The sequence below is a fragment of the Scophthalmus maximus genome, chromosome 3, assembly GCF_022379125.1.
Source record: "Scophthalmus maximus strain ysfricsl-2021 chromosome 3, ASM2237912v1, whole genome shotgun sequence".
NCBI classification, from domain to species: Eukaryota; Metazoa; Chordata; class Actinopteri; order Pleuronectiformes; family Scophthalmidae; genus Scophthalmus; species Scophthalmus maximus.
This window is the reverse complement of record NC_061517.1, coordinates 26,028,469-26,055,000: the sequence shown is the minus strand read 5'-3', so window position 1 is coordinate 26,055,000 and position 26,532 is coordinate 26,028,469. Positions and strand designations below refer to the sequence as shown.

Genomic DNA, 26,532 nt, shown 5'->3' with positions numbered 1-26,532 from the left:
ATAATGTGCATGAATCCACACAATACACTGATTGTTACATTGGTCTTTTTTCTAGGACATACAGGGCAGGTCATCAAGCGGCGGCAGCAGATATTAAAATGATAAATGACAAAGAAAACTTGTTAAAACTGTGGGAAAAAAATTTGTGAAGCTAAATTTAAAATGTAAAAAGTAAAAGCAAATTAAAATACAGTTGGCGAGGAGGGGGCTTCGCACCGTCACTCTCTGAGGAGGTTTGTAGAGCTGTGGGATAAAGAGTGGATCTTTATGACGGTATTGCCTGCTGCAATACAAGAAAATATTCTTTTATTTTTTTACATCAGGTCATTACATTCTGCATAGTAACCAGTGGAGAAAAAAGTTAAACAAAAAATAATACTCTTTTTAGTAAAAGGCAACTCCAACAACCAACATCACTGTAAGAAGGATCGGGAGCGCCATCTAGTGGTTGCTCTGGGGAATCACCTTTCCTCACAATTCATGGGATTATACTGTGAAAGTCATTATCTTGTCAACATATTAACAAGAGCACAAATGTGAGTTTGGCAGTTGAATATGCAACATTAAGGCATAAATTATAATATGTATTATCTATGCACAAAGATTCTGAGCATCACTTCAACATTAACACATTAATAATTATCCAGTAAAATGATATATCGTGACTATTTTCATTAGTGGATTTGCTTTTACTCCTGAATTGCATACGGATAATTTCATATCGAGGTAGAAGACCTGAAACATGTTCACAGAAATGAATAATAATAACATAATAAGTATAAATGAACATGCTGCTTGAATAAGGTTTTCACTGCAGACGTTGCAAACCTTTTTGTGAAATCAGTCAGGCACCTTTATCATATCTTCAGTGGATCACATTATGAGTGCATCCATGTTGTGATATGAGGAGATACTCAGGCGTATGAGCTGTGAGGGAATATGAAAGAGTTGTGTCACAGTGTCCGGTCACAGAGGTGGATGACGTGTCGGCGCTGAACCAGCGGCTCGTGCTTATCTCCCTACAGGAGACGTGGTACTGGCCGGGGGCGGTGAGCGCGGACCCTGTGGCGATGAGCGGCGTCCGCTGCTCCGGCACCGAGATGTCGCTGTCCCAGTGCCTGCACCACGGGGCCCACCTCAGCTGCGCCAAGGGAGGCGGACGCAACGCCGCCGGGGTCTCCTGCTCCGAGAGTAAGACGCTCACATCTGTGCATCTGTGTGCTGGTGTGACGTGGGCGAGTGGCCTCTGTGGACGAAAGAAGTCACGCAGTGTTCTGTCTGCGGCCCCTTCGAGGTTCTGAATGCCCTGATGGTCCTTAGACAAATGAAATGCTACTTTGACTCGAGCTTTGGCCACTTCATTTGGCAGCAATGGAACATTCCCACCAGATTTAGGAAACTTCCTATGCAAATGAGAATTTGACCTCACACCCATGTTTCTCTGTGTCCCCCCCCCCGTCCCACAGCGGCTCCTGACCTGGTGTTGAACCCCCAGGTGGTGGAGCAGACCACCTACATGGAGGACCGGCCCATGTTCATGCTGCAGTGCGCGTACGAGGAGAACTGTCTGTCGTCCACCTCGGGCCAGGTCCCGGCCAACTCCTACCGCCGCCTGCTGCGCTTCTCCTCCCAGATCCACAACAACGGCCAGTCGGACTTCCGGCCCAAGGCGAGCCGGAACTCCTGGGTGTGGCACGACTGTCACAGGTCAGTGTCACAAGGACTCTCTTCCTACCGAGGATATTTACAGCCACACAGAGCTGCAAACCGCTTGTGCAATAAAGAATATACGTTGCTGTAAATACGTATGTTTTGCTATCGTTCCAAGCGTTAGATGAGGAAATAAGAATAGAATCTTTATTGTCATTGTTTAGGCGAAACAGCATAAAAAGCAGCAAAAAGATTAAATATAAAATGTATTTTTTTAAGGAATATATACAATATTTGAGCAACGTGCAAATGTGCATGAAATGTACAAATATGCACGAGCCACAGTCCAAATGTCACAGTGCAACAGAAGTTTGTGTCTGTGATCCTTATTGGCAGGAATCCTTTTCCAAAGATACACTTTTTTTTAAACTTTATTGTCAATTGTGCAACGTGCGAATCCAGAAAGCGTTTCTCTCCGACCCGCGGTGCAATAAGTACAACAGATACATAATATATACAGTATATATATATATATATATATATATATAATAAATTAATTTCTAAATAGTGCAAGAAGTGAGGCAAAAGAAATTGCAAATGTGCAATATGAAGGACATGAATGTGAAGACTAAATATGATAAAAAGGCACTGATGAGGGTGAAAAAGTGTGTAATCAAGTGACACTGAACTCGCGCCTGTAACCAGTCACATTCCAGAGACGTAAATCACACCTCAACCATAACGTCCCTCATGAGAACATTTTTCTTCACGGATAATGTTGTTGCGATCGCCGAGCGAAAGACGTCATCAAGAGACACGTTGTTCCTGTTGCCACATGCCGTAGTTGAAGGGGAGGAAACTAAAACCAGCCTCCATCGCGCTCTGCGCCTCGTGCGTTCTGCGCGGAATCGTCCCGCTGCCCTGTAATTGGCCGTGTGTCGTGCGAGGGGTTGTTTTTTTTGCGGTTCCCACGCGTAAAGAAAAACCCCGTGCGTCACGGGTGCCACTTTGTCTTTTTATTGCAAGAACTTGTGTGAACTGTTTCTGCTGCAGAGATCCGACCGACAGTAAACCACGCGCGCCGCTCTCGATGAACTCCGGTGTGGCCTTTACAACCACATGTCTTTCTCTGTGTGTGTGTGTGTGTGTGTGTGTGTGTGTGTTCAGGCATTACCACAGCATGGAGGTGTTCACCCTCTACGACCTGTTCACCCTCAATGGAACCAAAGTGGCAGAAGGACACAAAGCCAGTTTTTGCCTGGAGGACTCAGAGTGTGATGAAGGTGAGGGCCCCGATCTGCAGCAGCATCCTCTCTTTTCACAGTCACAACATTGGGGTTTATTCTTTTGGGTTTTTTAAAAGCCGCATCGATGATTTACAAGGGATCAGACGTGACATGTTTGCACCAAACGCAAAAAAACCCCCACGTATTTTTCGCACAACAAGATTACGGACAAAGTCGCCAATGGCAGTCAGTGTTCAGATCCTCCGCACATCGCTGACGCCCGCGTCCGACGGAGAGCGGGCGGATGTCCTCGGGCTGGGTTTACTCGCGCTACTTTGCATAAGGAGATCGAAATGGTCCGGCGTCAAAACTCACACGAGTGATGGCGTTAGCTGTCGCCGCCCTGTCTGCAAGTCCCCCTCGGAATTAAGGAGCTTTTTTTGAAGCATGTTTTGAAGCACCATCTCGTTACTAATTCAGCAACGAGTTGGTGAACACGGTGGGGGGTAGAAGTTGGGGGAAACCAAACCAGAGCTACACGGAGTAGAGTGAATATTGGATTTTTACATCCGTCAGGCGACCGGAAACACAGGGTGTGTACATGAGCGCCCCCTTGCTGCCATACTCGGCATAGCAACGTCAAGAGTCCTTACTAAAATATATAGATGGACATATGAAAATCATCTACCATCCTAATGTCTCCTTCTGTCACGCCTCCTTGCAGGTATCGAAAAGAGATACGAATGCGCCAACTTTGGAGAGCAGGGCATCACCGTGGGCTGCTGGGACACCTACAGGCACGACATCGACTGCCAGTGGATCGACATCACCGAGCTCAAACCCGGAGATTACATCTTCCAGGTAACGTCCCCCCCCCCCCCCCGTGCGTCCTCCGACCGAGGAGCAGAAAAACGCAATGGAAGTCGCGCCGGCCTCGAACCTTCATCCGTGTTCTGCCTCTCGCAGGTCGTGATTAATCCCAACTACGAGGTGCCAGAGTCCGACTACACCAACAACATCCTGAAATGCAGGTGTCGATACGACGGCCACCGCGTCTGGATGTACAGCTGCCACAATGGTGAGACTGGATCCGAACAATGTCGCCGTGAAATGTCATCCTCTAATCTGTCCTGTGACATTTATGTAATGACCCATAATGCATCATAAGTACGTTAGGATAACGTGTCATAGGTCGTCGTTAAACCTCAAAAATCTCTGTATACTTGTGGTAGTTACACGAGACTAGTTGTAATCCTATTTCATTAGGCTCATATACGACGCAGAGGCAGCTGGTTGATTGATTGAGAAAAATGTTGTATTAATTTTCTGGAGCTTTCAACCACAACTCATGGTCTTCATCGGGAAAGTAGGGGACTTCAAATAGGCTCTGATGGGGGATGGGATTATAAATATATAATAAAAATCCCTTGCCTCTGCTAATATTCAATGTGCAAATAAATACGTTAAAGCTACAGTGTGTAATATTTAGAAGAACGTATTCGCAGAAATATTATATATTGTCCATAACTTTGTTTTCATGTATGTTGAATACGGTTGTTGAACTAAACGGTCCAGGATACGTCGCGTTCGCGTTGAATTTTCAGACGCTGACACAAACTGGATATGGAATCGGTCGGTGCGCCGCCATAAAGTGTCCCCTGTCGGTCGCTCGGTTGGTTGCGGTTTGCAACTTTACCACCAGATGGCGCCAGAAAATGACACACTGGGGCTTTAAGACCTTGTTGAAAGCTCTTTTAAGTATTATTAGTATTAAGTATTGCAGTTTCATAATAGACAGAGAGAAACAACCCGAATATGACAGAATGCCTGGATTCACTATCCTCTGCGCGTGTCGTACTTGTTGTCTGACGTGTCTGTGTCTGCCGCTCGGCTCTAGGTGGCTCATTAAGCACTGAGACAGAACAGGCGTTCCCAGGCCTCCTCAACAACCAGGTGACCCACAGGTAAAGACGAACCTGGAGGAGGGGAGTCGACCGGCCCGACCCCCCCCCCCCCCCCCCCCCCCCCGGTCCCGGTCCCCAACCCTCCTTTTTTCCCTTCATCCGCGTGGCAGCAGCTTCCTCTGACCAGTTGCTATCCCGAGGATTGCGAGGAGTCCCCGGCAACAGTAACGGCATCGGTCTGTGTTTGGAAATAAATGCAGGATTCTCTCCACTATTCTACACAAGGTCTCCAGCGTCTCCTCTGCAAGTCAGTTACTTGAGCTGAAGGCACAACTTTACATCGTCACTGCGGAGTTTGTGCAAAATAAGCTGTCGCACCACCGAGTCCTCCAAACCCCCTGATGGCGGCTGATGACCCGAGCTGCCTGGTCCAGCTGTAATACCGGGGCTGAAATGTCATATGCTAAAGTCTTTTTTTTAATTGTATTTCTTTTATGATGGGGGAATTTATTCTTTCGATCTGCTCTGCAGACATGGAGAAGACGGAGTCTCGGCGTGAAGTCTGAATTTCTGTCAGATATAGTGAAGAAATATTCAGATTCAGACTTTCAATACTCTGTCTTGCCATTCATTGTTTCATAACCATTTTATCTGTAGCATGTGTAGCTGTATGTTGTGTTTGGAGCTGATGTGGGACCTCGTGTTTCTTTTCCTCCTTGTTCAGTACAAAATGTTACCAAATGGCCGACATCCGTCACTCGGACCGAACGTCCTCTAGCTTCCAGGTTTGGATCTCTGCAGCGCGCTGCACCTGCGTGTTAATGTAGGACACAAACTAAACTAGTTTTCTTTTAGTCTCTGGGAAAGTTTTTATAAGTATAAAAACCTCCATGGATTAAAAAGAAATGAAGACAATGTGTCCAACAGACTTCACCCAACCAGACGTCAAACAGACTTGAGTTGCTGCCTTGAAATTGAACTTGCACCGAGGGAACACAGGTCCTAATCTGGGGGGGGGGAATCCCTGAGGGAACATAGGGATGACCCCCGTTTCTCCAAAGGGCCTCATTCATTTAATAACAAAAAAAAATAATTTTGGATTTGTGCTTCATGCTTCAAACTAAATGTTGGTGCAGCAGCATCGTTTTAAAGATAATTTCCTCTCACATCCCCTACTGGTTGTCTTGGAAACACAGAAACCATCACCATCACCATCGCCACGTTTAAACAGTCGACCCCCGTCGGCGACAAGCTGTCGGGGAGGCTTCGGATTTTTCGCAGTTTTATCCCTTTTGTGTTTGAACAATAATGTGTGTGTGTGTGTGTGTGTGTGTGTGAATCCTATTTTTATTGTACTTTTTTTATAATGGTGCTATCAAACTGGTCCTCTGTTTTCTGAGGGTACGGTACATGTGGAACAGCTACATTGTGTATACGAACAGTATACTTGAACTGAGCATAGGAAGCGACGTGCTTCGTGTGTTCAATCATTAATAAAGGTCAGAGTTATGGAGCAACCAATGTTTGCTGGTCCGTGGTCTTCATTTCTTTTCTTTTTTTAATGTTGGCATCATTCTGCTTTTCACCGACCGTTTTCCATTACGAGAACTGTGATTCACTACGGGTAGCTGATATTTTATTGGAGATCATCTTCACATTTACATTAAGCATGTTTTCGCATCTTTATCTGACAAAACAAATGCAAAGAAAGGCCACAAAAACTGCATTTTGAAGAAATTATAGGGATATATATATACATACAGTGCAAACCCATCTCGGTGCTTTCAAGGTTCCACTACCAAACAAGGGACCTGGAAGAGAGGGGCCTGTCTGCTAACCCTAGTTACCTGACATGCAGACACACGTGCGAAACATTGACGCCAACATAGAATCGTTGAAACACAATTACAGGCTATGGGCGGATCTTGAAAAGTCTCAGAAGCCTTACGAAAGCATCATAAGGGTTTTTGAAAATGTCTTCAGTTGAATTTACAAAAGTGTTGAATATTTTCTTTTGTCTGCTTTGAGAAGAGAATGTTAGTTTTATGTGATGTTTCAGCTCCGACAGCATCATTAAACGGCACCTGCACACCGTATGGAATATACTGTAATACAGTATACTGTATACAGTATACAGTATACTGTAAACGAGGGCAGGGGCCGTGCTTACAGTAAATAAGTCAGGAACTATTCAACAATTCAAAACACACACACATCACACTCCCATAATATATATAATTTTTTCATCTGATGTGGATTCCTGATATGAAGGAAGTGTATCCAAATGAACACCCTCTGTTAAATCCTATCTATACAAATGAATTTTTTGTCCGGGTCGGTGGTGCATTTTTGGACCAAGCAGGCAAAACGGAGGACCAGGTTTATTAATATTGCACTTTCCGTGTAACTGGTAGAATAATCTGGCGACGTGTCCCGGCGAGGCCCACGTCTTCATGCTGTCCGGGCGGTCCGACCGCGACGAGTGCCCTCCACAAGACGGACACACACACACACACACACAGAAAACACAGACACGAAGCTTTAACATTTAAGCGTCTCATTTGATGCTTTAGCTGGTTAAAGTGGAGCTAAACTGGGTGAATATTACATGAACTGCATTTATATAGCAACTGCACTACTGCCAGTGAAGAGGTGTCAATCTCTACCCCAGATCATTGTGACCAAACATGAGACTTTAAGATGTTCTATTCATATGAATCATGCACGATTCATTCTAAAACTATAACTGAATATACTTTACTTGTGTGCATTTATGGGTAAAGTTGTCCCAGAGTTTCTCTACACGATGACCCAAAAGTACTATACAATATGACCTGTGTGACCTTGATGGTAACCATGGCGAAGGACCGTCCGTTGCGTGCTCTATTCCAACAGGAGTCTAAACTGGCACGACGCTGACCTCTTGTGGTCAAAACATATAGTGCAGTTTTGTCTTCTGCTCCATAATAGAAGTGGGAACCTATTCGTCCAGTCACTGAACACTTGTCTTGTTCTCTGTCAGGGGGACAATCCCAGGATGCATTGTGGATGAGACACACACACACACACACACACACACACACACACACACACACACGCGGCCTCCTGCAGGTATTTGGAGATTCTGATCCGTATGCATGTTCCAGAAAGCCACACGAAGACAGGGAGAGAACACAGCTGTGGGCCAAGGCTGCTTCATCCAAACAATACGAGTGGCGCGTCCACATACTGCGCAATCTTCTGTTTCCCCGTCCGCCACAAGGCAGATCTCATTTCAAAGGCCGCTGGTGACAGGGGGAGGGATGTTTACAGTAAAGTACAATTACGCCTTTTTTTTTTCCTGCCAGAGCACATCCAATAAACCCGAGAGCCGATGAATTGCAGTTGTCATAAGTGGAGTCATTCGGGGACCGACGCGGTGAGCTGCCCCGAATCTTCATGTGGCCTTTAAATCACGGGCTGTGGACGTTGGAGTGAAGCCAGACGCACCGTCTCCTGTTTTCTGGGCAATCTGTTGTCCTGCAGTCCCAAAGTGAGCTGGATGACGCAGAGGGAGGAGCCAGGAGCCAGACAGAGGATTTCTGCATGCACACACAAAGACGTTTGAGCAGTATACAGTAGATGCATACAGGCGCAGGTTCATGGGCCACAAGAACATGAGATCATAATCGCTGCTACTTCTGCCTGAGATTAGCTTTTTTTCATATCATTGCTGGGTATAATTGAGTATTCTAGAAAACAAGGAGGGAGGCCCAGTCACATAACAACGGAGATAAGAGTGCCACATGCAGAGATTACAGTAGCACAATTAGTGCAATTTTGCCACCAGCGAAAGGCCAAACAGCTGTTGCATGTACAAGAAAAAACCTGGTTACTTTTTCTCTGTGTTTTAGGATTTTTTATGTAATCTCTGGGAACGTTGGTCAGAGTCTGCATGAGTCAACTTGGGCCTCAGACACTCGCAGACGATTGAAGGAGAATGAAGAACAGGTCGAATACACAACCTGAATATCAGATAATATATACTTAGGGCTTGTTGTATCTATTCTCTCGCTTCTGCTTTATGGTGCACAAGTTAATATTCAGCGCATAAAAAAACAAAAACATTTTACCTAAACATATATGTAGATGAGCAGCTGTAATCTAGCTTCCTCCTGATTGGCTGTTACTGTTTGCCTAGAAATTCATGATCTGTAAGTTGTGCTGCTGAACGTCTTGGGACTCAAATACTTTTCACATATTATATTTCACATTGATCTGAAGTGACCCTACATTGACACGCGAAGACACGTGCCTGTTGTTTTCCACTCAGTGAGCGATCCCTCGCTGTCGGCGTGATGAAACAGCGAGAGACGATGGTTGGCAGAAAGGAGAGGACAGAGGGGGTCGCCCGATGAAAAACGGTTTCATGAGTTTTCAAAAGCAAGTTCCGTATCTGGGCCGCGGCTTCCTGTGGAGCTGGAAACCTCAGTTTATTACAGTGGGACTAACTGTAAAATACAGCGCATCCTTCGTATGTGACCTCACGAAGGATTGATCACATGTCCAGATTGTCTGTGTCAAAAACTCCATCGCATTCTCACATGATTGGCTCATTCCCCCCCCCCCCCCCCCCCCCCCCCCCCCCCCATTTCTTTGGCTTTATAAAAGAAAGCAATTACTATCAATTTATTATTATTCACTCATTTATCCACTTTGGCTGCTTGTGCACAGCAACGGAACATTCGATTTTTTTATCCCTCTCCGGTCCACACAAAGCCTCGTCTGAGATCAGATCTCCACAGCGTGCTACTCTGTTCCAGGTTCAGGTTTCCTTTCAAGGGTTTGTGAGTCAAATAAAACCAAAAAAAACACAAAGGCAGTAATGAGGTGGAAACACACACACACACACACACACACACACACACACACACAAACCAGTACGTGGCTCATGGTGTGAAATAAAGAGAATGAGATCAGGAGGAATGTAGTAACCATAAAGATTTAACACAGCCGTATGTGCAAAGCCTGACATCTCGGAAATCTCGACTCAAGGTCCAATTTTTGAGGGGGTTTGTAATCCGCAGGCACTGGGTGGGCACCAGCACAGGGGTTGCCGTGTCCTCCCCTGCGTCCGCAGACTCTTTTCGATGGATTTAGACCAGTAAACCCCACGAAGGTGCAGGCCCCCGGGCCTGGGGGCCCGGGGCCGCTCTGAGCCCACAAGGCACATCATCGGTTTTTCTGGGCAGCGGCCACAGACCCAGAGAGACACAGGACGGGTTTAAAGGGGCAGTAAGCGATTCTGGACAAAGCATCGTTGTTGTTGTTGTTGTCGTCATTTTACTGCTCGGGCCGGGACCGCCAACCCCACGACCTCGGGTATGGGAGCCCGACGCACTAACCACTAGCTGTAAACCGCGGGGTTGCAGCGCCACCCGCTAGCACGTCTCTTAAAGCCACAGTGTGTAATATTTAGAAGAACTGATCCACAGAAATTGAATACATTGTCCATAACTGTGTGTTCATATCTGTATAATCAACTCTGAATGAGTAAAACATAGTCACATGAGGTGGACCCGACCTCCGTGAGAGTCTCCACGTTTGCTCCGACGGTTCAGAATACGTCGCGTTGGCGTTGAATTTTTCAGACGCTCCCGGAAACCAGGTATGGAATCGGCGGTGCGCCGCCATAAAGTGTCCCCCTGTCGGTCGCTCAGTTGGTTGCGGTTTGCAATTTTACCGACAGCGAACGCGAATGTGGCGTATTCTGCAACCGTTTAGTTCAACAACCGTATTCAACACGACGTAGCAAACAGGGCGACTCACACGGAGGTCGGGTCCGCCTCATGGAACTGTATTTAACTCATTCAGAGTTGACGAGAAAACATCGTGATTATACATATATGAACACATATGTTCCAATTTCTGTGAATAACTTCTTCTACGTATCACACACTGTAGCTTTAAGGTGTCGACGAGTGATGTTCACGAACTGCGCTCGCAGTGTTGTGTGGTGCGGTCCGCACCATCTTGTTGCAGTAGCAGTTTTATTTGTATGGCGCCATACCAACACAAATGAAGGCACTTTACATTGTAGCACCAGTGTATTGCAGAGACATGGTCTCAGTGAAACAGAGGATACGTTTCAGCTGATCACTGACGGGAGAGGGAGAGACGAAACGAGCTTTAACACGTTCTTTTGATTTATTTCAAGGTGAAAGAAGGCCTTTTGATCTTCGCCACGGACTGTAATCGTGTCTGGGAAATGTGGTCTTATTTCAGAAGAACGCCGACAGCACGAGGAGCTCCGTCACTGACTCCAGATAAAGGCCCCGATGAATCTTCCTCTCGTTGCACGGGCCAGTGTTGGAGGCAGTCGGAGGAATCTTTCACGAGGCTTCTCCCTCTTCAAACACTTGCATGCGGTTTTCATCTCTTGAGGATCCCATCGCCGGTTTAATGTACAGTACATCATGTTACGCAATGAAACTTCACTGATCCGCCAGGATCTTTTTTTATCTTGCCGTCCTTAGACAAAGATCAGTTTGGAGATCCATCAACTTAAGCCCAGGTTCACTCAGCTAAAGGATGGTTGGCCTCCTCAATGCATCACCCTGCTCTTCCTGTGAGAACGTAACCTCATCTGGTCAGGGTTCACCTGCGCCGTGAGAAATAGTGCGGCGCTGGTAGACTCAGGCGAGCTTTCCTGCGAAATAACTCTTAGAGACAACCCAACATACCGCCCTTGAAAACAGACCAAGTTGAAACGAAGCCCTGGAGTTCCTTCGGCTCGTCTCTCAAGTGTGTGTGTGAAATCTGAAATATGCATTAACGCTCAACTCCAACACGACACCAGGGGCCAGCAGAGTGTAAAATATGTACACCTTTTTATTTCGGGAGCGTACAACTTGGGGATTAATAAAACATTTGGATTTTAATTGAAAACAAAAGAACCTAGAACAGTTCAATTAACTGATGATTAAATATGAGCTAAATCAAAAATGATTAATGAAACTTAATCTACAAAACTGTGTCCATCCTTTAGTTACGCCAAACAAAAGAAATCCATACTTTCACATGTAGTTACATCATAATCAAAATGCTCCAGATGCGTTTCTGCCCACCACATTCACAAGACGTCAGAGTATGTAAACACTTCCAGCCGTATGTACTACAGTATATGTTTCACTGATATACTGAGCTTCACCCTGTTTAAGTCACAGACACTTGAGCATCACAGTCTTCGGATTCAGCTGCTCGTTAGAAATAAGAGAACAAAGTCCAGGGGCTGACATCAATTCACCGTTTAGACCCGGTCGCACCAGAAAGTGCTGCAACGAAAATGCTCGTCACGTCTCTACGTCTCAACCCCAATCACACCTGATTCCACTGGAATAAAATTAAATATTGCCGCAAATTTGGACATCCTGGTGCGACCAGGCCTTTAGACTTTACACAAAGGCAACGTTCAAAACCATTACAGGCACTGTCAACTTACAAGAGCACTTTTAATACAGTCGAAGGCAACGTCACTAATATATGAATACGTATATGCTCATTTCAACAGCAGTCACCAAACACTATGCATGGCACAGTTTAAATGAAAAAATACCCATGACACAGGGAGCATCATTAACAATAGTGCATGCTAAATACAAAGCGAGCGCACGTTTTGGCTTTTCAGGGAGCAACAGAAGAATCTCTAGAATCAGCACACAAATAGGAGAAATGCACATGAATATTTGAATCCACAATGGTTTTGACTGGAATGTTTGGAGCCTGACGAGGTTCAGCCGTCAGTTAACCAAAAGGTCAAACCCCTACAAAGGACACATGCACGAAGGGGGTTCAGATCTGAGCACCCTTAAAAAGATACATGAAGAATCTCCCTACTTCTTTATTAGATTATTTCTAGATTTCAGCCAAGACAATCACTTAAAGCATGGGTTTAGCTGAATGACTTAAAAATACGTTACCCTGTGTGCTGGCTTCATTATTCAATAAAGGAAACATCAAAACATATTTAAAAGTTCATATTTCCAAAAGCACTTATAATCATAAACCTTTGAGTCCAAAACGAACAAAGGATAATTACCTCCCCGGACGAGGGACATGAATAAATTGTGAAAGTGAGTTGTAAGGTTTTCACAACATTCTTTGCCTTTGTCCAACTAAACATAGCACACTTAGACTACAAACTATTAAATGGAGACAGGGATGTCACACGCAATGATAAAATAAGATACCAACGGGTACGAGGTATCAAAGTTGGGTCACAGAGCATCCTCTGAACGGGACATGCACAGGAAGTGGAGAGGGACAGATTGTAGAGACGCAGTATTAAGGGTGCAGGTCTGGGTGGTCCCTCCAGGAGGTGGGCACTGGTGCTGGGCCGCTCCGCTCAGCTGAACAGCGGCTACACAAACACAAAGATTAGTTGGTAACGTGACACTGGGTCGGGATGAAATAAGACATTTTCGCAACAGACCGTCTTGTTGTCATAGCAAGACAAAACCTGTGTGATGAACAAGGATAACCACAGCACTGGAGGAGAGTGAGTAAACCATGGCAGGTGTCAGCATGCACCTATATAGAATAGGGTTATTAATAATGCTAATAAGTACAAATCTAAGCAGACGGACTTCTACTCAAACTGACATTTCAACTGCCAGAGTCCAATTCAGCCAGAAACTTAAGCTGCTCAAGTGCTGACACCATATTCAACTAACCTTTGACTACTTTAAATGCCGACTCCTTTACAGTTCAAAACGACACTTTGTAACCTCTCGGGATTTCGTGGTTACACCGCAATTGTAAACGCACACAAACTGACTCAAGCTGCCTCTTAAGTCGTCCGCCGACAGTTTGATTGACTGCACTTGGTTCTCTCGCCACACTGACGTGTCAAGCGTCTCCAGCGAGTAACACTTCAACTGACACCAACTTTCCAAGCTTAACCCTCGACTGATGCTCCAGACTTTTTCATCGCTTCAACTTCAACCGTGTGTCATTTTCCCCAACCTTTGCAAATTTGGATTCGATTTGTGCATTTGCATGATTGTGGTGATGTTGTCCGAGAGTCAGAGACTGTCCTCCACCAGAAGAACGACCAGAAAGGTCGTTTTCGAAGCAGCGTATTACGACCCGCGTCGTAGTTTTAAAGACTGTAGACCTCTAGCGGCAGTTAAGACCTGGTAAGTCCGTCAAGTTTGTGTATTTAAATGGATCGAGCTGATTCTCTGCCATGTCAACCTAACCCCTAACCATCACCCTTACGAGCTCATCAACCATGTGTTGGTAAAGCAAATAAAGGCCAACGATGCTCTGAGCCGGGAAAAAAAATCATGTGTGGTGAACCTCCTGTCACCGGTAGAGGCGCATTTTTAGGAAACGGTTGATATGGTCGTTTTCACCACATATGACAGTTTGTCGTATGAGTTGGAGGATTCGTTGGAGAGTCAAATTATTTGAAGTGGTTCCTAACATTAACGTGACATCACTTGGATTTAGTCTGTACAGTTTGGCAACTCGCTTAACTAAATAACAAACTAAAAACATCTCTATGTTGATGCTTGAAATCAACAAGCATCAATTGTAGAGAGCATTTGATTTAAGTCTTGTAAACAAATACAAGTAAAGTTCAGTCAGGTACAGTAGTTATGACGAACATGTTAATAAATTATACTGTATGTTGACCTAAGTGCTACAAAAATGCTTTTTCAAATGTGTAAAAACAGATTTCAATGAAAAATGTCTATTAGTTTAGGCTGTAAAAATATTCTTGACTGGTGAGAAGAAAACAAAACTCATTTCAGACAATGAGCAGAACAACAAACAAATGGTGACCCTGTGCAACGCTCCCCGCTGACACTAAATATTGTGCATGCTTGTGCAGCCTAATTTACAGGTTTGCGGGAGTGCTGTGGCCAGTCGCCGAGTTTGTACGCAGAGCCAAGCGAAAACTTTATCAGGAGCAGAGTGTCTTTTGGACGGGTTGCCGGGACACCGACTTGGCGCCATCTGCCCCTGAATGAATGCTCAGCGGTCGGGGGGTTGCGCGGGCCAAGTCTGGTTTTGCTGCAGCACAGTCAGTCGCCCCACTGGAGGCTGATCCATCACACAGTTCAACCTTCACCTGGGAGGCTCCCAGCCAAACCGGTGGAGGAGAGCGGATGGGAAAAGGGCAGCTTGCTAAGACATGTGATGAAGGTTAGTACTGACAACTGTTTTAACTGGAGGCAAAGGGAGAAAAATAACAAGTCAACATTAATTTATTTTTCTCCACTTTCAAGCCAAAAAAAGAATTACTGCCTCGCGGTTGTACGCCTTTGTTAACATCCACGTCTCTCCAGACTCAGGGAAGACTTTGAAGGAAAGCTTCAAATATGAAAAAGAAGCAAAAAATTCTAAAACCTTGACACTCCATCTTCAACCCAGCAGCCCAGAAGGTGAGCACCAAGTTCAGTGTCGCTAATTCAGTATCTGACCAAATGTGAGATATGCACCTGAGCAATGTATCTGGCACTATGCTGTAGTAGCTAAATGCTCCATTGTGTTCACCAGTTAGTTGCTCAATGTCATTTGGTTGAATGCAACTTTTAATGGCATGATAAACTGTGTGTGTGCTCAGTCTGCTGGCTGGTTGTGGTTTGTCTTGTCTTCGACCGTGGCGCGGTCCAGTGCACGCTTCATTCAACAGCTACTTATAAAAGACCTGGGTTTACATTCCCCAACAGGTCCTGTATGTGAATCAAAGTGCTCATTAGGAATTTCAAAGGAGAACATTACTCCCCGCATACATCTGTACGGTAGTAGGGCAATGGTTTATCCATTCACATGGATCTATAGACTCAGACATGTTGCCAAACACAACATTCCCCAAGGCGTAAAATATTTATGGGGTATGTTTCACTCTGCCTGATGGTAACGTCAACTCTGCATTGCAGACTGCGTCTTCACAAAGTGCTTTTCAGTACGATTTGGGTCCAGCCCATCTCAGGATGACACCATGGAATGAGCTTCCCTTTCTTTTTTTTCTATGCACAAGAGAAACAGAAGGGATTTACTGTACCAGAGATTGAAAGAATTTATGGGATGAGATGTGCTCTCGAGTCAAAACCCACAAGGGTGAAAGATCTGCAGATATATAAAAGACATCTGTGGTTGATGCACATACTGTGCTGTCGTCTCAGGCGGTTTGATAATTCAAACAATACAAAATATGCGGCGGGATGTTGTCCATCATAAGTGACATGGAATGATAACTACTCTTAGTTAAACTAATTATTTAATGGTGTGAAGGAGGATTGACAAGTATTTCTTTGGAAAAAACATTTCCCAAACCATTTTTCATTTTGTCAAACCATAAGCACACCCTCATATTTCATTCATTTTTGGTGACTTTCTGGATAAGCTTTAATTTCCACTGCAATAAAACTAAGGGAAGAAAAGGGAGATGGGACACATCTGAAACCTGTGAAATGTTTGGGCCTTATGTTGGCAGTTGAGAGAATTGGCATCAAAGTGACATTGAATCAGGTTCAACAGAAATTGCAAGAATATTAAATGGAATTTTTCTCCTGTGTTGCTGTTTGAGTAAGATGAGCATGACGCTAACATTGATCACAGAGAAAGTGTATGAGACAGAACTCCACCAAGAAGGTAAAGTTAGTTACGTTAGTTACGTAAAGTTAGTTTGACAAACAAACAATAAAACGCTATGTTGTAATTGTTAAAGAGCATGAAAATAATAAACATAACTGACATTAACAATGTGTCTAGCACCTGCTCACCACAGTAGTGCACTAAAGGAGACTGACTCCTTGGCAGAGGGATCTGCGCTATACTGAGCACATTATCTAGATTTCAAAGGAGAAGAGGATCCATTTCTTCCACGTTCCGTCATCGATCATTCCATTACTGTTCCTGTTGACAGGGGGTTTTGAGGGGGTATTGTTTCAGTATTGGCAGGTGAGTTAAAATTAGATGTGCCTTTATTGAACCCCTGTAGGGGAAATTCAAATTTGACACAGCAGCACAGAAGTGTAGGGGCACAAAGGGGAAATGTAACAAGAATCAAATAAGAATAGAGGACAGAAAGATAAACTAGAAAAATACCATGTAAAATAATGATTATCATGATTTTTGAATCGTGATGACACTGCTGCATTAATCCAAACTGCCTTAATTAACAACATGGGCAAATAAGACTATTTTATTTTATTCAAATTTATTTAGTTTGTTATGTTGTGCTTTGCTGGTATAATGTCTGCTGAAATGTAAAAAAAAAAAAAAAGTATAAATATTTATAAATTGTACTTTTTCCCCTTGAAAATCAAGACAAAAAAGTAAAAAGCACATTTTTGCAATGGGGAAAAATTTGGCAAAATATATTTAAAAATCTGTATTAAAAAAACCTGTTTGGTTATTCGGCCAAGTGTTTCATTTTATTCGGGTTTCGGCCAACTTCCATTTCGGTGCATCCCTAGTTTTGATAACAATATGAAAAGTGAAAAAAATTGTTTGGCATTTGGCCGATTTTCAAATGAAACATAAGCTTGTGGTCATAGTTTGTGCTTTTCTTCACGTTCTGTACATCAGCCTGATTTTTATTCAAGATATAATTATTGTGTCCTCGTTTGTTTTCAGGCACCAACAAAACTCAGTCAACAGGGAAATTGACATTTGAACTATAATGTAATATATGTTTGATGACAGTCACTTTAAGACAAAGCACGGGCATTGCACAATGTGAAGCTATAAAAGTAAGCTGAATTATCCTTTAAAATGTTTTATGAAACGACGCTCCTGACTATACAGCAGGTAAACAACGGTGAACAATTAATTTTACTCACAGATGAAGTAAGAAAGTCATCGAGTCGTGCCATATAAAGAGTGATCCCTCTTTTATTCCTCTTCTTTGCAAAATTTCCCCAAATATTAAGAGGAAAAAGTTGTTCATAACTGAATATTGAGGAGTCGAGCATCAGGCCTGCACTGGTAGGAATGTGTTAATCTTTGTTATACAGGGAATGTTGATTATGAGACTCACCGTGCGTGGCAGCTTTTATCTAGTCAGGCTTCTGTCTTCGAAGATGGTGACCTCGATCTTAACAGGATACAGTCAAGCAAAAACATCTGGAGCAAGGTCGGGTTCCTCTTACATTTAATGAAAGCCAACTGAAATTTGAATTCCCCTTTCCTTTTACATCAGGAAAAGAAAACGGTAATTATACTGCAGCAATTGTGCATATTTGACCCTTTTTTTTCAGAGAAGATTGAACAGTTTTTGGAAATAATTGTGGGAAAAGTGACTTGCCTTCAAGAATCTAGTGGGATGATATTAAGGGCAAGCTAGGTGTACCAGATAAACAGAAAACTGAGTTTTACTAAACTTATTCTTAATTTTACTTCAGTGACTTTTAACTGGTATGATTAAAAAGTCAATTTTCAGAGATTACAACTATGAAGTTCAACGATTACTTCAGAAGAGAGAGCTTTATGAATATGGCCGTGACCAGGTTATGATGACAGTAAGTACCAATGCATATGGACTTTCAGCTGTTTCATGGGAGCTGGAGTCTTTTTTTCTGGGCTTACAAAGTAATCGTAGTTTAATTCTGTTTAAATCAAGAAGGGTTTTAAATTTCTTATGGCAACGGCTTTAGTGGATGCTGATTTATCTCGAGGAAAGTGATCTGGATGTGACAACATGACATTAGATCTCTATAGTAGTTTCAGTTTAACAAGGGGAGGGATTACAAATACACTCATCACGTTTCATTGACCCAGATGATAAAACAAAACAGTTCCGGTGAGACGGTCCTGTCAATCACCCGGGGCTCTTGTGCCAAACTCACCGACGCAGCTCGACAGTGTCTGAGAAAGGATCCAGGTCCCAGTCGACACTGTAAAATCATAGACAAGAGCGGTAACAAAGCTCAGCTGTGAACAATTTCAGTCATATTTTGTTATCCCTAATCTCCCATTGGTGCCCAGTTGCAATTAATTGGGATGTTGAGTCACCCCACCCACCCACACACCCACACCCACACACACACACACACACACACACACACACACACACACACACACACACACTGAATATACGGGCCAGGATGTTGGTGCACCCGCTGATTTTATGCAGATGCTATGGATTACATAGTAACTTTTATCTGGTGTTTTTACAGGGTATCCCTACATAGCGCTGGATTTCCTGTAAGCTCCCCACACTGCTGCTTTCCATTTCCATCCAGCAGTTACAGTCGGAGACGTGGCGGGGGCAGCCGGCCTGTAAATCACCACATCTATTAGGTCATTGTGAAAGCTCCTCGTTCTACTTAATACAGTGCCGTGATTACACTCACTTTTCCTGAACTCGCTGTATGATTAACAAGTCGACTTCGCTCAAAATATTCGATGCATCATCGCTCTTTTCTGTACGTGCTAATTCTTCCACAGACACTGTGGTGTTGACCTTTCGCTGTTTCTAAGGTATGCAGGCTTACTAATCAGAGTTTAAGCCTGCTGTGTTGCTCAGGAGATCTAGTCGAGGCTGAGGGAATATTACCATGGGACAGAGAAGACAGGAAACTGTATATTCCAGCTAAAACAGACACTGAGGTGCAGGATACAACTCGCAGGCCTCTCTCAATGGGATCCGTGAGCAGGAGGCCTCGTGGTGCATAGATCTTGTCGTTCTGCTCCTGAATGTACTTGGTGATCTTCTTCAAAACCTGAAAGGGAACAACAACCACAGTTTCAGAAACCATTTGACGTAGGTATACAAAAGAGAATACTCAAGAGAATGTATACACTTAATTCTGACAATCTGAGAACCCTGAAACTCTTATTAGCAACATATATATATATATATATATATATATATATATATATATATATATATATATATACAGTATTTAAAACACTTGAAATTATAAAGTAAGTATGCTTCCTAAAGTCAGGAAACAGATTTTACGAGCTATTGAGGAGGTTGACCAGCTCAAGTTTCCTAGTGAGGTGGAAATGTTATACAGACTCAGATTCAATGTTTGTTAAAGGCACTGGAACGTGTTTGCGATTGTAACGTTAAGTTAAATGTACGTATCTTGATGGAGCTCTTGCTTTCCTGCGGTAGAAACTGTTGCTACCTGAACTCAGATTAACAAATCTCTGTCTGGCTAAGTGAGCAACAAGCTAAGTGAGCGAACCCATCTTGTGCTGAGCTGAAGGGCTGAATAACAGACTCCAGTTTTACTTGGTAATGACCAGTCAATTTAAAATGCACGATTTTATGAGTGTTCATGAAGCCCAAAGTAAGCCAATTTTTTCCTTTATCCCTGCGCACTCCTGCAAAGCACCACTGATATATTGATCCATTCCTAATGAACGGGGCCAAAAGGTATTTTTGGGTGGACTATTAATCTTATTCATTTACTAGCTCTCATAGGTCATGAGATGTTTGATTTACAGCCAAGATAAAAGATTCCACACGGCCTTGTTACAGTACTGACCCGCCTCAATCATTTGCAATGTTATTTATTTATTGTGTTTTCAAAAAATATCTACACACATAAGCCAAAACCTCCAGCATCTTTATTGTTGAGGTTGGGAATCTTGTGAAATGTGTAAACACTTGCCCATATTATTCACCAGTTTTGTTACAAGTACATAAATGTTTTTTGGCTACCTACCTCTGAGCTATATAAAACCTATTTTTCACATAAAAAGGTACAATATGAGATGGAACATTTTGAAAAAACGATTGCAGATTGTGGCCAATAAGTGAACTGCAGTTACAAGACCAGCATCATGTCGATGGATTAGGTAACTACAGTTACTTACAGTTGTTATAGTTTGACTAGCAATTATTTCAGATCTTATTGAGTCAATAATTGTGAAACTGGATTTAAAAGTTTCACAAACTGCTGCTGTACAATGAAACCAAAAACATTCTGTGTGGTTTTCATTGTCTCCAGGTCTTATTGCTTTTTTGTGGTGTTCATTTGTCTTACTTTTTGAGTGCTTACAAAATGCTTTTCTCGTCATATACTGTATTGACAACACAACTCGTGTTTCAGGAAATATGGTCATAATCTCCACTCCAGCTACAGTAAGAATTTGGCTTTCCTCCAAAAGTACTGAAGGTCAATACCCAGCCGCATTCTCATTATTTCTGCATGGATCTGCTCGTGGAAAATGTCCATCACCTTCTCATAATGAGTCTCCATACACAGGAAGACGGTGTACGCCGTGAGGCAGGCCAGGCAGCCTTCAATGTACGACTGGCTCCCCAGCTTCTCGGCTTCGGCGTACAGGTTGTTGAGCGTCCGCACCGTCTCCTCAAACTGCTGTTTGTCCAACTGCAACACACAGAAACGTAAAGGAAGAGCACAGGGGTTAAAAAATAAAACTGGACAAAGATTGGAGCTGGGGGTATATCTGCACTGTAATGTGTGTTCTGCCTCTGTCCGGAATTTTAGATGGAATCGCCGTCTCCGTAACACCAGATCATTTTCTCAAATGCTTTTCGTCTCTAGATAAATAAGAGGCGGAATTTTCTTGGACCGGTCATATATCAAGGGAATTCTGGGCCTCGTTCCCGCACTGGAAACACCTCCTGAAATTATTAGGATGCCTTGGCCCCGTGATCTGTGAATGTTTTCACTTAACGACGGACAGGAGAAACACTCTGACAGCAGGACACACACAGAGAGAATCCAGGAAGGAATATTGATGGTTTCTCCTTTCCCAGTGGCACAGACGCACCGTGAGCGAGAGAAAGACTCGTCTCTGCGGTTCCTTAAGACTGCAGACAGATTTTTGGGATACAAACTGGGAACCATGGCTGGCTGATAATCAAACCACATTTCTCGAGAATTCCTCGATTGAGAGCTCGCTGCGGGGATGAGTGATGGAGGGCGGAGGACGTTTGGACTCGACTGGTGTCTTGCCACTACCTCCTGGGCCTCCAATGTTCTGCTCCCTTGTGCCCGGAGAATGCAACAGCAAGCCCCAACACAACAGCCTTGTTAGGCCTGTTTGGTACCTGCTATCCAGAGCCTTTGTTTCCCTTCTAATCTTTCCAATTCAGAGGCTGCAATTCGGACCACATTTCTCCACTTGAGCATCTCGAGCCAAATATGTTTTTTAGAGTGCGAAGGTGAACAGGTGAGGATGAGGACGTTTTCTTTACTGTAACGGTGACTAAATATAATGAGGAATTTAATCAGCTCTCAATTTAAAAGAAACGCTCTTGAGCGGTTCGGGAAGCCAGCTGCCAAACTCATTTAGAAAACTTGTAGCTTTCCAATGTTCTGGTACAATCTCCCAAAAATATCTATAAACAGGAAAGAGCTACCAAAAATAATAAAGCCCACAGCCTCAGATCATTCTCTGCAAGAATGTGATGTTGCAGCAGGCAGACCTCCGCAAAATCAGGACCAACTAGAGGGGCAACATCAAATACTGGAACTAAACAATGCCGGCTGAGAGAACAGGAGGTTTTTTTCCATCATCGTGTTCTGCAAACAAAAACTCACAAAGTGACATGAATAACTGGCCTCACACTGCATATATCATAAACAGACATTTCAGCAAATTATTAAAACATATACGTGGGAAGAATACTTTATGGAAGGGAACTTGAGCTCTTACCTCCCAAAGGAAAAGCATTCTTCGTTTTCTCTAAGAGTTTAACTGTGTGTGTGTGCGTGTGTGTGTGTGTGTGTGTGTGTGTGTGTGTGTGTGTGTGTGTGTGTGTGTGTGTGTGCAACAAATCCTCCCAAAAAAACACGGTAGACCACCCAATCAAGGGGGAAGTGCCAATAAACCGGCAGTGAGCGGTTTGTGTGTTGTGAAGCTGCTCTTTTCATGTGGTGTGAGTATTTCAAAACTGCAGCCTTTCGCCTGCGAACTCTGAACTGTTCGACTGGCACCGGCTTTAATGTGGCGTCGGGCCCGTTCCGTCTCGGCGTCCTGCTCTTCCTCCGTCACGTCATTACCGATTCCTGCTCGCAACCCACTTCCACTGCGGTTGAGATAAGGACACAGTCCTCGGGAGAGGTCGCTGACGGTGTTTTTTCGCTTCTGGCTCCATGTTCACCACTGATTTCAGCTTTTAGTTTTTTACGGCCCAAAACAGTGACTGTACAACACGACATGGACAGTTTGCTGCGATAAATGCACCGTTCAGCAGGGATTTCTTGAAAAATTACAACGATGATCAATTTTCTTTAGCAGCTGTGGTAATATTTTTCTTCATAACTGAAAGTAGAGAAAAAGCTGGGTCGGCGTGGCGAGCGTCTGCAGCTTAAGTGCATCGAAACTGATCAGGCTGAGGGGTTCAGAGGGTTCAACTGCAAACTCAAAGCAAAGAGATCCTGGGTTTACGTCTTCACATGTAAACCCATATGTACTTGAAGAATCAACATACATTATCTGTGCTGTGAGAGACAAGTGATCAGACCAGGGTGTTTCTCTGCTTTCACTCAGTGCATGATGGGAAGGTCACCAGCGCTCAGTGATCTATCTTATCTAGCAGGATAAATATCTGGACAAGTCGGGGAAACCAGCGGGGAGCCATCTCCTGCAGCGCGAGCTGTGATGTGACAGACAGTGAGTGTATCAACAACACGACCACGCTCTTCACCCATATTCTCTGCCTTTTCCGTGTTTCTGAACAAATCATCTCGCAGACTATATGTGCGGCTTTTTTCTGTCATGTTGAGCGTTTTCACTATGACTCATCAAGCTATTTCTCTCCCGCCACATAATACAGAGAGCGTCCCCTCAAAGTACTTCCTATTTCTGACCTGTCAACATATCAGTATCCTGCATTATATTGAACAGTTTCTTTTTGACATCCATCGTGAAAATGTGAGAAACAATTCCTGTTTCGCGAGTGTATCGCATATTTTCCCGTGTCACTTCTCGCGTGCGTTTTTGTGTGTAACTTTGGAGACATTTCTCCAGGTAAAGGATCGTGTAGTGTGTGAACCCCCCCCCGTCGCAGATGAGTCACGTTGTGAGAGGGAGCATATATGTTTAGTATATTAAAGACACAAAGGAAAAAATGGAAATTCTTGGCTCTCCTACACAAGTAAGAAAAATAACGTACATATTCATATCTGCTAAATATTCAGCATTAAAACAAAGCCTGTCTCAACTGTATGCAGATAAGGAGATTTGTTTTTAGAGAAATTATATAATTTATGTTTTTTAGTGGCATTTATCACATGCTGCTTCTCAGAAGCCCTGGACTTTCATGAAATTAAGGTCACAGCTCAACAGAAGAGTCCATGAGAAAGTCAAGCGGTCAGTTCAGACGTGTGTACATGTGTGTGTGTGTGTGTAATACCAGCAGAATGAGGTTTTTAAAGAGCAGAAACATCACGACTGTAATGGACGACGTGGGGGGTGTGAAGCCAACGGTGTTCTGCCAACTATTTTTTTATGTGCTGGTGCGATGGAACAACTCATTCTGAGCAACACAGTGAGGAGGTGTAACGTACCCTGGTCTCCAGCTCGGAGGGGAACTTGGTTTGGAACTGGCACACGGTGCCATTCGTGTAGTCTCTCTGGATGAAGACTTTGGCAGCGACGGCCGCCTGCTGCCTCATGTCCTGCAAGCTGTGGGTCTGTGGGAACAGGACATCACGACTTTAATCATCTCTGCGATTTTTCTTTGTGTGACAACCGAAAATATAAACAAATTCCAACTTGCACATGTTTATGTCACAATCTTATAAATTGTACTGTAGCCATCATCCATCATCTTAGACAAGGTCCTTGTTTTTACCGCGTCGCTGTAGCGTCTCAAAGACTTTCGACGAAGCAGGATGCAGTGAAAAAGGCAACTTTTTTAGACTGATTAATTGTTTAGTACATGCTGGGGAGGAAATGTATCTTCAAGTTGCACAACTATTCAGCAGAGCTTTTGTTTTTACAGGAAACTATTCTGGCATTCCATAATAGGAGTAGGCCTGTAACGATAACTACTTTTTGTTGCACGATATATATTGTCCCAGAAATAATTGCGACAAACAATATTATAGTCATTTTTTAAATATTGAATCATGTGAGCTCGCTCGTTGCGTATGCGAGTCCTACATGATTCGTGTCGCTGCTGAGAGAAAAGTTATCCACAGTTTACACTTGCGTTTAGGCCTCAGACAAAACAAGCAATTTGAAGACATGGGGCCTTCAGAGAAAATACAAAGAAATCCATATTTTCTGACATTCATAGACCAAACCAGTAATTTATTAATCATAGGACGAGAAAGATGAGAGGACAAAAGCAGTAAAACTTTGCTGGACTGTTGTCAACAGTCATTCTTATTTCAACACACATGCATGTAGACACGATGGCTGTTATTGAGGTCAATAAAAATGATTGAGTTCATATTAATTTATCGTACGATAAGTCGATAATGTAATTATCGCGACAGGCTCTGAATAGGAGCGTTGCAGGTTTAGAGCTGCAAATAATAATAATAATAATGATAATAATAATAATATTCTATTATTTTTTAGAGATTAATGGTCCAATTATTTGGTCCGTACAGCATCGGGAAAACATTGGAATAAAATATCCATTGCAATATTCCCCAGCCTGAGCTTATGTCCGTAGGTCCAATGCCCAACACAGTAATATATATATATATATATATATATATATATATATATATATATATATATATATATATATATGCCCTGCGATAGGCTGGCGACCTGTCCAGGGTGTACCCCGCCTCTCGCCCAATGTTAGCTGGGATTGGCTCCAGCGACCCCCCGCGACCCTTAAATGGATAAAGCGGTAGACGATGAATGAATGAATGAATGATATATATATATATATATATATATATATATATATATATATATATATATATATATTGTTTTATCGCCTGTCTTATTCTACTTTCACGTGTTTTAATCATTGTAGTTGAATGTGATTTGATCTGTTTCTCCCATATTGCTGTGAATGTTTCATGTCAAGCACTTTGAACTGCCTTGTGGTTGAAATGTGCCACTTTCCTTTTCCTCAAAGTGTGAACACCAGGTGATTTCCTTTTTGTCACCTGACTGATGATCACGTGTGTGGATTCATTCGGCGTCTCTATTAATTGCTGAATTGGATGAACTGCGCCACCATCTCGTGCACCCGCATGCCAGAACAGTTCCGTCTGCGGAGGTTTTGAATGAGATCTCTGCTTTGTAACGCGGTGCCCACAGACTCGTTCCCCGGGAGCCAGTGTCGTTTCCTCTGGTCCTGTGGCCTCCGCACACAGCTCGGCTCCTCGCTGGGGTATAAAACATTCCTCTATTTCCTACACGAGTCGATTTATCAACAGCCCATCTCGTCGCTAACGTTAGCGCACGTTAGCACTATCGCCAGCCAAGTAACCGAACGACCGGCGAGCTAGCAGGCTAACGCTGCTCAACTGTGCTCGTGTTTATTTTGACACATTATTACAGAGGACATGATATTAATACGTGACACCAGGGCGAGATTGTTCACAAACTACCGCCGTATAGAAAGAGCAAGGTTGAGAATCAGTGTTAACTTGCCTCTGCCATGTTGAGTAAGGGTTCTGTTTATCTTCCGCTAGCAGCTGTTAGCGTGTACTACCGCATATCCCTTCCGAGGTGGAACTCGTTTAGTGGTGGAGGTTCCGGGTGCAGAAGACTGTCGAAACAAAGGGAAATCCTTTCAAACAATTGAGCTCTGACGCCTTTTCACATTCTCGTGGCCCAAAGATACACTGTCA

At 43.6% G+C, this 26,532-nt stretch overlaps 2 protein-coding genes across 8 annotated transcripts in view; one reads left to right on the top strand and one right to left on the bottom strand.

Moving 5' to 3' along the window:
- loxl2b (lysyl oxidase-like 2b) overlaps window positions 1-6,301 on the top strand; it is a 32,891-nt gene extending 26,590 nt beyond the window's left edge. For all 3 annotated transcript variants that reach the window (XM_035639559.2, XM_035639558.2, XM_035639560.2), the window contains exons 9-14: window positions 1,026-1,191; window positions 1,467-1,707; window positions 2,818-2,933; window positions 3,601-3,737; window positions 3,843-3,954; window positions 4,774-6,301. In XM_035639559.2, the coding sequence (XP_035495452.1) occupies window positions 1,026-1,191; window positions 1,467-1,707; window positions 2,818-2,933; window positions 3,601-3,737; window positions 3,843-3,954; window positions 4,774-4,844 (843 nt within the window). In that variant the 3' untranslated portion in view covers window positions 4,845-6,301. The remainder of the gene's footprint in view (window positions 1-1,025; window positions 1,192-1,466; window positions 1,708-2,817; window positions 2,934-3,600; window positions 3,738-3,842; window positions 3,955-4,773) is intronic.
- A 93-nt stretch (window positions 6,302-6,394) lies between these two features.
- LOC118313768 (golgin subfamily A member 7) lies at window positions 6,395-26,457 on the bottom strand. Of its 5 annotated transcripts, XR_004794509.2 has the most exons (8): window positions 26,333-26,457; window positions 24,274-24,399; window positions 20,971-21,123; window positions 19,332-19,497; window positions 18,963-19,052; window positions 18,622-18,669; window positions 17,814-17,870; window positions 11,633-13,178 (listed from the first exon to the last, which is right to left on the bottom strand). XR_004794509.2 is itself a non-coding variant. In XM_035639562.2 (7 exons), exons 1-6 carry the CDS (start codon window positions 26,339-26,341, stop codon window positions 17,833-17,835), a joined length of 540 nt encoding a protein of 179 aa, XP_035495455.1. In that variant the 5' UTR covers window positions 26,342-26,457; the 3' UTR covers window positions 6,395-8,361; window positions 17,814-17,832. The 5 variants fall into 5 exon arrangements, 4 of the variants coding, with proteins under 4 accessions (XP_035495455.1, XP_035495457.1, XP_035495454.1 ...); XM_035639562.2 differs by lacking the exons at window positions 11,633-13,178; window positions 18,963-19,052 and adding an exon at window positions 6,395-8,361; XM_035639561.2 differs by lacking the exon at window positions 18,963-19,052.
- Between the last annotated feature and the right edge of the window lie 75 nt (window positions 26,458-26,532).

What these genes read in the sequence shown, in the direction of transcription:
- LOC118313768 (XM_035639562.2), bottom strand. An exon ending in CCTCCGAGCTGGAGACCAGG is followed by an intron (nt 21,124 to 24,273) that starts GTACGTTACACC and finishes TGTGTGTTGCAG; the next exon opens with TTGGACAAACAGCAGTTTGA. An exon ending in TGGAGACTCATTATGAGAAG is followed by an intron (nt 19,498 to 20,970) that starts GTGATGGACATT and finishes GTTCCCTTTCAG; the next exon opens with GTTTTGAAGAAGATCACCAA.